This window comes from Apostichopus japonicus, chromosome 14 (genome assembly GCF_037975245.1).
Source record: "Apostichopus japonicus isolate 1M-3 chromosome 14, ASM3797524v1, whole genome shotgun sequence".
Taxonomy (NCBI): domain Eukaryota; kingdom Metazoa; phylum Echinodermata; class Holothuroidea; order Aspidochirotida; family Stichopodidae; genus Apostichopus; species Apostichopus japonicus.
This window is the reverse complement of record NC_092574.1, coordinates 10,106,178-10,118,712: the sequence shown is the minus strand read 5'-3', so window position 1 is coordinate 10,118,712 and position 12,535 is coordinate 10,106,178. Positions and strand designations below refer to the sequence as shown.

Sequence of the window (12,535 nt, the reverse complement as noted above, 5' to 3'; positions counted from 1 at the left end):
TCCAAAAATAATTAAAAAGGAACGACCTCTAAAATTCTACAAGAAATTCCAAATATGAAGTCGGTTTTTTTTCCATTCAATCGGTCGTATGACGTGTTTCCTTAACAGTCTAACATTTCCCTTTTTCTCTCTTTATTTATCTTTTAAAAAATATATTTAAAAAAGAATAGGATAGACAAAGCCTTGCACTTATTCTTGCGCTTTTCTCCTTTGCGCTTATTGTTTTGTTTTCTGTTTTAATTTTATTCTTTTGTTTCCACTTTATTCTCTAATATCCTATATAGAGTCAAAACCTTGCTACACTTTAGGCGAGGGAAGTAAAGACGTCATTTGTCATACACTTGAACTTAAGATTTAAATATTTTGCTCATAAAATGAAAGCATAATTATATTCACAAGGTTCTGGTAATTTATGTATAATATATTATTTTTCTAACTCTTTCTATTCCTTTCTCTCCATCACAAGGTTTTCCCTTTTTCTTTCTCATTTATTTGTTATTTATTTTTTTGTTATGTCATGTTTTATGCATGTTCACAAAGTAGTTCATGTATGAAAAAACGTTCGTGTGATGACAAATTTATTCAAGTTACGCGATCGTTGCATTTAAAGCGTTGGAGGAGCTTATATACAACTATAACACCACAGTCATTATAAAGTAACCATGCATATATGGTTAGTGTAAAATCACATACGTACAAGAGTTTACATACCGTATATCGGTCAATGTGTCATAACGCAAACCTTAAGTTGATTCTTTGACGCCCCCACCCCCGCCCCCCCCCCCCCCCAGTGCACCTCGCCCTGACCGTTTTGTCGTAACCATCACTTCCTCAAATTGAAAGATTTCACTTTCTTGTCCTTTCCCAACAAATATTTCCTTATTTTCTCTTCTTTTTTTTTATTCTTTTTTTTTATTCCTTCCATAGGAAAACGGACGATAAAATCCTCTTGTCACTCTTCTTATGAAAGATGTTGGAAACTATACTGCAAAATGTGGGTCATGTATTTTCGTGAGAAATTTGCAAGGTTATGGTCACAGCCGTCAGGTTGCTCTACACTTTGCTTTTAATTCGTGGCCGTATGGGATTTAATTAGAAACCTGGTGTCCCACTTCAGTTTGAAGTCAAAGATGCAATTGCGTTATCAGTGTGTTATTAGACCTTCAGAATGTATATATATATATATATATATATATATATATATATATATATATATATATATATATATATATATATATATATATATATATATATATATATATATATATATATATATATATATATATATATATATATATATATATACTGTTGCTTCATCTATATATGGTCTTCATTTTGTCCCTTAAATGAACCTAAAATGGATAAACATATGTAGATCTTCACTGTACCTGGCGCGAACCACAAGTGCAAATAATCAGCATGTCAACATTGTCCCTTACAAGAACCTAAAGCGTAAATTATAAGCATATCTCCATTGCATCTTACATTAATCTAATTCGTAAATTATAAGCATATCTCCATTGCCACTTGCATTAATCCAAGGGGAAAATATATAAGCATATCTCCACTGCCTCTTACGTTCATCTAATGCGTAAATTATAAGCATATCTCCATTGCCTCTTACGTTAATCTAATGCGTAAATATATAAGCATATCTCCATTGCTTCTTACGTTAATATAATGCGTAAATATATAAGCATATCTCCATTGCTTCTTACGTTAATATAATGCGTAAATATATAAGCATGTCTCCATTGCCTCTTACGTCAATCTAATGCGTAAATATATAAGCATATCTTCATTGCCTCTTACGTTAATCTAATGCGTAAATATATAAGCATATCTCCATTCCTTCTTACGTTAATCTAATGCGTAAATTATAAGCATATCTTCATTGCCTCTTACATTAATCTAAAGCATAAAGCGTACATAAATAACATATATTTCCATTGTTTATCCTTGTTTATATTTACTCTTATCATAGCCTTTGTGACAGCATTAAAGCAAGCATCCAGAAGAACGTGTTCACTTATAGCCTGGTGTCCCCACTTTGTGATGGATTTACTTTATGTATAATTCACCTTTGTCATGAATTATGGAAACATCGTATTCTTCAAATGTCGCTGACAATGACCACAGCTTTCACCTGTTTTCCCTTTACTTTTTTGTGGGGGAGGTGGGGGGGGGAGTGTTTGTATTTGTTCGTGTGTTTTGTTCTTTATTGTTGATCCTATTGTTGCTGTTTCTGTTTGGGGGGAGGATGGGGGATTGGAGGTGGTTATTCTGTCTTTAACGCCACCTTGGTCGTAGCCCAGGGAACGGGGTAGAACATGGGCTGAAAAGGGCTGAGAGCGGGTCTGAGAATGGGGCTGAGAGTGAGACTGAGAGTGGGGCTGAAGAGGAGAAAGAGAATGGACAGAAATTGGGATGAGGACGTAGGTGAAGATCGTGACCTTTGACCTTGTATTGCCTGAAGGTATAGATGTGTTTTTTTTTATTGTTTTATTGTGACTTACCCGCGATATAGGATACGATGAGAAGTTCAATAGAGGTAGGCGCGGGTCCTCTTTCGTTGATTTTCTCGCTACCAGTGTTCCCGATATCCAACGAAGCAAACAGGAGTAACAGTAAAAAGACCAAATACGACGCACTGTGGCAAATGAATTTGAGGAACGGAAGACGCAATATTTTGCCGAGTTCAGTCTTTGGTCCTATCAGGTACATCACTGATAACAAAGGAAATGACATCCCAACGAAAAAACAGATTAGCACTTTCAGCGTCCAATGTTGCCGACGCCAACCGGGTAAGCCTTCGTACCATTGCTCCGCTAGTAATTGCTGACAATTCGGATGTGCTGCAAACTGAGATGGGGAAATTTGAAAATATTGAAATATTGAAAAACACTTGAGAAAAAGCATATACGAGTAGCAGAGGAAGAAACGACAGTCATTATTATGAAAATCTAATTATGGTCTCGTGATTTGATTCATAATTTTCAACCTTGGTTTTTTTCATGTAAAACATATGAAACGTATGATAGAAGGAAAAATGCATCTTTATGACATCAATGTAAACTATTCTTGCTATGAAAAAAAATACAAGGCTTATAGCGAAGAGGGGATACATCGTATCTGCAGAAAATGCCAAGGTTCTTCAGATTCTGGAGATGTTGTCGTGTCAACTAGATAGGTTGACTCTAGTGTTCACTTTCATGTAAAATATTTCGGGTGATATTACAAACTATTGTAATACCGTAGCTACGGAAAATGCTGTACATATACACTGAGCTATTTTACTGAGCAAAATGACATGACTGCTTTATAGTGTCAAATTTAGGCTAGGTTTATATCTGCTCTCAGAGGAATATATATATATATATATATATATAGACTATCGGTTTTTTTTTCTCGAAGCCAGCTCAGGAAACGAAAACACCTGTTCATAATTTACACTCAAATTGATGTATTGGCCCGTATGGCCATAGGCCGTTATCATGGGACGCCGTCTATACAAAAGATGTGTTAAAACAAATGCGAGTCTGCAACATCAGAAAATACTAGACGAACTTTTTTACGATGCCCTACGAATAAATCAAATTGATGTCGATGTAATGCTAGTCTATATAGAAAGTGACCCCAAGCACACTTCAGTGGTGCAATACTAAATTTTCTACTAGCATACATAAAGCCTTATCAGGTATGCAGAAATTATCTATGGATTTTTCCAACATTTTTAACTAAATGCTCTTGTATAGATTTTCAGATTCTTAATGCATTTTCGCGAGAGAAAAAAAAATGTACATTTTAATTCTTGTATATAGGGCTATTTTCAATTTTTTTACTACTCATGTTTTGCACTGTTTTCCTTGTAACGGTTGATGGTAACAACCATTAGGCCTAGTAACATATACTTGTAAATGTCAAACGTACACAAAGTAGGCTATGTCAACTTTCGAGGTCGTCACGACAGGCACAGCTTAACCACACGATGAATATCTTCAACTTATCTCAGATTATAACATAGGTGTTATATCTATATGTATATATATATATATATATATATATATATATATATATATATATATATATATATATATATATTAGATATTTATATATATATATATATATTTATATATATATATATATATATATATATATATATATATATATATATATAGTCAGTTCATTTACCTAATTCATTTGTTTTTTTGTATCGATTTAACGGATTGCATTAATTGACTTAAATTGAATCGATTGAACGTGGAATTAATGGATTTCGATTGAATTGTTCAATATTATTTGAGTGTATTTGGTTGACCTGATTTAAAATGATTTTATTCACATGTTTATTAAGCATATCAGCAGAAGTATATGAGCACTCACGTTGTATGTTTATATTGGAAGGATGTTTTATAGGTCTCGTCGGGGTTGCCTGCTCAAAATAGTTTTTGTGTGATGCTATATACCAGGTCAGACATGACAGGAACGATTCACTATGCACAAGTTTTATTCAATTATACATGAGGTGTCATTAAGCTTGCAATATATATATATATATATATATATATATATATATATATATATATATATTATGCCATGCAAATAGTTTGGTTAAAATTTAAATCAATTTCTAGAGCTTTACCTAATATATTTACATTTTCAAACTGATAAATTCAATTTTATATAATGAATTGTATATACAAATGCAGTTGTTTCGTGTTCATCACGCTGTCAATTTAGACCGTCTTTGACAGAACGTTAATAAGTGGTGAAACTGGGCTGTGTATAGTATAATATATAGCATGTATCTATGATAGCCGTGCTGGCAACAACGTGAACGCGGCGGAGCCTAACGCAGTTTTAATGTTATAAGTAAGACTATTGGAAATAATTGTAGTTTGGCGTGCTTCCTTATATAACAATTTATGACAACGGATGACTTGAGAAAGAACTTAACACATCATATGTAATAGTAATAAAAACGAATAATAATAATAAAAATATTAAATTAAAAATCAAAAACAAAAGAAATAAATTGAGGCCTAGTATATGTTTTCACTAGCTCTTCCGGTTTTTAACATATTCACCATTAAAATGAAAGATAAAACCTCTGAAATGCTCCTTTAAGGCTAAATTGACGATGACGTCGGATCCCCAGTGCAATATTAAAAATTAGTGTTAATCCATTGTTTTGTGATCATTTCAACCAAAATCATCTTTTTTTGACATCAGTTCAAAGTCATTATTTTTTTACCATTCTGTGTGTTCTGTTGCATCTGAGCTACTGACCTAATGGCCTGTGTGTGTAAGATGATTTCCCACATTCTTATAAGTGTTATAGAAATACGACCTGGCATTCGATACTCATAGCTAGTACAGTAACTACTGTTCATGTTCAACAACCGTGCGTCAGTTTTAACTACTGCGCTGTGCTCGTAACACGGTAACATGCAACGAGGTAAATTAATCTGGAGGATTCATGTCAATTGGGTGCGCGCGTACCATGTATAGAGGGTCATGTGATGTGTTCCAGGGTGGTACCAAACTGATATTTCTCTGTAGCAGTTCGAGAATAGTGTTAGTGACTTCGTAAAAGATTTGCACCAAGACGGATCGGACATGGGAACTAACGGCATAAGGAGGTACTGGTACTTCAGGCCTACGAAATAGTGCTAACATGCTAACGTTAAACCTTATTCTCTTGAATGAAGGCAGGCCTTCTACATAATAGATCTTACTTATTAATACAGCTCCAGGGGCAAACTTTGTCTCATATGGCCTAACGTTATTACTACTTGCTCTAAGTGAATGTAGAAATGGGAAATGTGGGGAAATGTTTAGTTCAGTGCAACCACGGAATTCTCCATGGAACAGAGCCTAATGCTGCTCGACGGGAATATAGCTATCACGTTAGGCTACAGGCACGGTTATTGCTAGGTAACGGGTGTCGTCTGCTGCTCTAAGCACGCGTACACATTTACGTACTAGTTGGGTGAAATCATCATGCGTAATAGGGAGAGTAGTATATTAGTACCACCCTGGAACACATCACATGACCCTCCATACATGGTACGCGCGTATGCGTGTAGTTACTGTGTAATAGTTTCTCCAGATTCATTTACCTCGTTGGTAACATGTGTTAACGGTGGCACAGTAATTACTACAAAGCTGTTAAACGTTGAACTACGAGTCCGACAGGTGAACATTTGCAGTATTTTTGTTTCATTTTAAATTTTAAAATTAAATTTGAAATTATTTTTTTTAAAAACTTGCAGCAAGAAAAAACTTGCAGTAATTACTGTGCCACCTGTAATACATGTTACCGTGTTACGAACACAGAGCAGTAGTTACTGGTGCACGCACGGTTGTGGAACATGAACAGTAGTTACTGTACTAGCTATGAGTATCGGGTGCACTTGGACAGATATATTAGTGTTTTGTAACATGAATATCAATATGACATTTGTAACTTAACGTCATCCTTCAAAGAGTAATTCATGTCTGTTTTGTTGACATGCAATAAGCTTAATTAGCTTAATTACAAACGATTTTGAAGAAGGCTTCCGTCACCTCTTCGGACATTATAAAGATCCGAAACTGAACCTTAACAAGAAAATAACACATGTATATTCACGTGTTTAAAATGTGCTGGTATTAAAGCAAGGACAAACAAAGAATACGATTCGACTTTTTCTATGTTGTACTGTTTGCATAAGAAAAACAATTTGGGTACAGTTACTAGTATAATTTAATACGATGGATTAACAGTTAATACTCATTTAGGCATTAACGCCCACCGCTCTCGCATATTGAGATTTAAAGGAGCATTCATGAAAAAAAAAAACAACTTGAATAAATTGGTCTGTACTTACTGTTTTCTGTTTATACTTGATTGCCAGTCTCAATCTACTCAACGGTACGCTACCAGTAGGGTGGGTATGGTCCCTGTTGAGTATAGTCCCTAACTCATTGGAGCCCCGAGTCTGGTCCAGTAGTTGCTTGGCAAATTCTCGACAACCCTCCGCTAATTCTTCGTATTCGTCTTTGAATTCGTTTTCTCGATGACTCAGTCGACGTAATTCCCAACTGAGCTCGAAGGCGGTTAGGATCGGGTCTTCGCTGCATAGCGACATGAGACTCGGACTGGCCAGGGCCCTATAAATATTGAGACGGGACCTCGAATGACGTAACCCATCGTAACGGATGCTGCTTCGGCATTCCTCACATCCGCATTTTGCATCGTGCGGTTTTGGGATCGAAACACCGCGTTCGATTAATATTTTCAAGATTTCGTAATTATTGCGATGAGCAGCGAGAATAACAGGGGATATGTCCGGGTCAAAATCATTCTCTAAAGGCTCGTTTAGAAGCTGGGCCTGGTGGAGACAAAGACAACAAAAAATTGACCGAAATGTCGCTTGAAAGTATAGTTCAAAACCTACGCTTTCTCTAAAAGTAAAGATTAAAAGGTTTCATTCATATTTCCAATCTAAAGATGAGAAGCATGCAGGAAGAAATTTGCTGCATGTAACATTTAAACATATATGTACACATTAAGATATAAGACATATACAGATACACACACACACACACACACAGACTGACACGAACAGACACGCAAACAGACAGACAAATAGTCCAAATGTTGCAACATATTATTATCAAAATAAAATAAAACTGTTAGCAAACTGCTTATCCACTAGAGAGTCTGTGTAAGTGAATGTGTAAAAGTAAGTTTCGATCCTAGCAGGATCTTCTTCAAAGGCTAAATGACAAGTAACATTAACAGAAGGGGCAAAAACACACACAGAATACAGACAGGTTAATGAGCATGGTGAACAAAAAGATATGCTTCCCCTGTTGGCTTGATTCTTTCTTCTCTCCATCCCTTGTCCACTAATCCCCTTACATCTATCTCTTTGTGTTCACCATGCTCATTAACCTGTCTGTGTTCTGTGCGTGTTTTTGTCCCTTCTGTTACTGTTACTTAACATTTAGCCTTTGAAGAAGATCCTGCTAGGATCGAAACGTCAGGCCAACATATTATTATGTTAACTTTGTTCATGCTCTATAGGCTATCAACAACGAGAATTTTTTTTTTAAATCCCCGCTATTCCCACGGATAAGACCTTTCAAATTAAATTGAAATGCGCATATTGTTAATTATATTAGATCTATCGTAGCTTGATAATAAAAATAAAAAACCTGCTATATCATTGTTGGAAAGATCATTGCAACTCTGTGTGCTGTATCTTGATACGTTGCAGATATCGCCGCTTCCAGATAAGCCTTAATTTATTTATTTAATTTGAGTTAAAGGGCTGTTAAAGGAATATTCCGGTGCGAGAATAGTAACACATATAGTAAAGGTAACATATATTCACACTGTTTGATAAACACCATATCATTATGTTGTCCCAAAATCGACATATCTGGGTAACTAAATGTAACCTTCTTTAACTGGCTTCTTTGACAAGCTTTACTTAGCTTGTATAAGTTTGTTGATTTACCCTTGAAATATTTGCTTAGCTGTATTTAGAATTTCATCAAATGCAATTTGTCTTGTGGAAATATTATTCTGCTAATTAGATAAATGAAAATATGTTATAAACATAAAGATTACGAAGAGAAACACTGATATTTCCAGTTCAATTACCAAGCATGCATAAATAATTCTGCTGTGTCCAGATATACATTCACAAAAATGCTATGAGGATATAGTTTTGATTAATAAATGCAAATTATCATCATTTTTTCCTTCTTTTAACCATTGCCCTTCAGACACAGTAAAATGCCTTTAAGTGAAGAGGTTTCGACTGAAAGAAGAACATCACAGCACGTTTCTCTGTGATCATAGGCGAAGGGAGGCGGGGGGGGGGGGCTGTGAAAATTCAGGCAATATGCTGAGAATTTTTCGGGTACCTACTAAAAGGAAAAAATAAATTGCAATGTGTTTTTCAATGGTTAAACTTATATTAGTATTATCATTATTATTGTAACGACTTCCGCAAAAATTCTAAACAACATGGAAGGGTTAAAACACGGCAAATGATTGTATGTAATTGGCATGCGATGTAATAACCGATGCATGCCTATATGATATGTACATTAACATGTTGAACGCGCGAAAAATTGTGGTTATATTTTTCGGGCAAGTCGTTACAGCCCCCCCCCCCCCAACCCAAATCAAATTGGGCTCCTACGCCTATGTCTGTGATAATATACTAGGACTATGTCTCTCTGATGTTATACAGTGAAACTTTTCTTACACCGTTTTTTTCTTTGCATTTCCTTATAATTCCTAAATTAGAAATGTAATATATATATTTATATATATATATATATATATATAATTATATATATATATGTATATATATATATATATGTGTGTGTGTGTGTATATAAAAATATATGTATATATAAATATATATATATATATGTATGCATATACGTATGTTGTTTATACTGCGGAAGTGGCACAAACAAAATACAAACAAATTCACTAAGGGAATAATCGTAACCATGATGTTTCTTCTTGTCTTTGCCTATATATACTGAACTAACTATATGACTCACAACTACACCATCACCCACTATTTCTTCGCATTTCTTTAGTCACTGTTGAACTCATGTTTCGAAGAATTACAATGGTGTCACTTAATCTTTCTTTATATCTTCTACAAAGAGAAACTTTATCCCTTTCACGTCACTTCTACAAATCACATCCCAAATGCTTATACATTCCCTGCCTACGGCAGTTTTCAGGGTTATTAATAAATCAACATCTAACACATTTAATATTGTTCTTCGTTACGTTTTAGTTTCACTGTTTCAAAAAGAAATCAATTCCCCGCGTGGGTGGATTGAACAGTTCATAATTTTCTTTATCAATGCGAGAAAGAAAACAGTTAACAAACTGCTTAGTTACTGCAAAAAGCAATGTCTGTATATAGGGTTAATATGTAAACGTTACAGGACCTGACATTTCGATCCTATCAGGATCATCTTCAGATGCTAACAGAGACGAAAGCAAACTATAAAAACTAACTAAGAAACACAGGTGGACAGGTCACCATGCATACACTGTCTGCCAATCTGTGCCTTTGGTGTTCTTGTTGGGATCGAACTCTAACTTTTGCCCCTCTAAGTTTGTATAATTTTTTTGACTTATATAAATATATTTTCAAAAAAAAAAAAAAAAAGCCTCTGAAGCCTCTGAAGAAGATCCTGCTAGGATCGAAACGTCAGGCCAACTTACTTTTACACATAAATATATTTTGCCTACTTATTTTAAGCTTGATTTACTGGCCAACTTACTTTTACACATAAATATATTTTGCCTACTTATTTTAAGCTTGATTTACTGCACAAACTCTAACAAGCTTTCGTTAGATAAAGCACTGGAGAACCGGCAATATGTTCTTCCGTTATGAATTCAAACTTTCATATCTTTACAATTTAAAGTCATATATAAGATCTGTCTAGGTTTTCCCCTCGGTTTTTTAGTATATTCAGGTTAAATTTAATTTACAGAATAACTCTACGTCAAAAGTAAGAGGAGGAAAAACACTCCGTTTTATATATATATATGCTATAGAATTTCAACCCACGAAGACAAGACTATTTGATCTGCTTCAGAATAAGCGGATCGTAAAAAGAGACATAAAACATATGATGAAAATTGTGCCACCTAAGGAATGAATTGAGGCAATGACATTTAGCAACCGTCAAAAGGGGTCATTCTTTAGAAAGGTCTATGTTGATAGTTTAACTGCATTATGCAAATGCTTGCGCTATTTATAGACCTCAGTTTTGGAGTCCAGCGTAAATATTTGATTTTTAGAGGTTGAGGATACATTTATAAATTTAATAATAATAAAAATAATAATAATAGTAGAATAAAAATAATGATAATAATAACAACAACAATAATAATAATAATAATAACAACAACAATCATAATATTAAGCAGTTACTTTTATGACGCTTAAGCGACTACAATTTTGGGAGAAAACCGTAAAGGCTTATGGATTACAACTTACACGTCGGGTGGCATCCAATTCAACATTTTAAATCAAATTTGGATTTTTTTTTTTTCAAATTTAGAAAGTTTTTCATTATTTTTGGTACTGTCTTCATTCTGTTTTTAATATTTTACAGTCATTTTATTATATTCCCAACAAAGTACATGATATTCAGTGATATTTCGCAAAGCGGATCACCTTAATCTCCTATGTCAGTCTTGGGAAAACTTTCTGTCGGGGGATTTTTTTACATTCAATCGGTTAAGAAATAGAACACTCCTATACAAGTACAAAAAAGTTATCATTCTGTTTGTAATGATTTTTTGTAGCATATACCTGAAAGCTGTGTAATTGTTTCATCTTTTTCCTGTTAAATAATCATCACATATTACATCATAAAATATGGAGACATACTGTATATGGCCGGTTGCGTTATTTGTGACTAATTAATTATGACCACATGCCTACACATGACGTCACATTACGTCAGGAAGGAACGCCACACTAAATATATAATTTCCTCTTGTTAATTTTTCTTTATTGTTTTAAGACAATTAATAATGAAGTTTATTCTTGTTTTTATTGGGGTGTTTTTTTGTTTTTGTTTTGCCTGATTGGAAACTAGATGATCATGCATTACTTATGTAAAAATGTCCTCTCTATTTTCATTTAGAACAGCTTGATGGGTTTTCAACAGACTAATATATATTTCCGGGCTGTTTTGAACACAAAACCGATATGCTGTATGTTGTTATATTTTGTTGCTTATGACATCTCGAGAAGGTCAGTCGCTTCCAAAGTGGCCATTATACTATAACCCTAAAGTTAAAACCAACCATACACAGTCATCCTTACTTAGCATATTTTGCATAAGAGAATCGGGACAGGATTGGTACTTCTGTCGTCGACGGTTGAGACTAAATACCAGTTCACATATGATTGTTTGAACATGACGTAACACTTCATAAATCTCGTAGAAAAAATAATAATAATTACGCAGTAACTTAAATTATTCAAAATAGCGTTCACTTAGTATTAGGTACTTATAGTATACTTAGTGTTCCTGTAAAAAAAACAGACCTCGTAGAGAACATTAATCAAGAAACCTTGATTGATGTGGTGAGGAAGTGGAATTCCAGCCTTTTAGGCACTAGCTAAAAAGCACCTTTAAGAAGATTTATGTAGTCACTATAGTTCCAAAATTGTAGATATCAAAAAAAGGTTCCACTAAGTAGTTCAACAGTGATCTCTGGAGACCTATATACTTGCGTTAAAATATACCCAGCTTCATTTATGATAATTTGAATGGTGTAATATACCTTCACATGAATGTCATGCTTAAGTGTGATTTGTTGCTAATAGAAATAAAGATAATGTACATCGAGGGACCAAGATGTAGATGCTATTCGTAAAGCCCATGTATGATATATGAGAATACATTTCGATCAACAAATCTTTGGCATTTTGTTGAGTTATTGCCACTTAAACAATGCATTACTGGTTAAATAATG

General features: G+C 34.2%; 1 protein-coding gene across 4 annotated transcripts in view; it reads right to left on the bottom strand.

Moving 5' to 3' along the window:
• Positions 1 to 12,535, bottom strand: part of LOC139979695 (short transient receptor potential channel 4-like) — an 83,668-nt gene that overhangs the window by 33,105 nt on the left and 38,028 nt on the right. For all 4 annotated transcript variants that reach the window (XM_071990729.1, XM_071990727.1, XM_071990731.1 and 1 more), the window contains 2 exons: positions 6,873 to 7,376; positions 2,517 to 2,862 (listed from right to left, as the gene is read on the bottom strand). In XM_071990729.1, the coding sequence (XP_071846830.1) occupies positions 2,517 to 2,862; positions 6,873 to 7,376 (850 nt within the window). The remainder of the gene's footprint in view (positions 1 to 2,516; positions 2,863 to 6,872; positions 7,377 to 12,535) is intronic.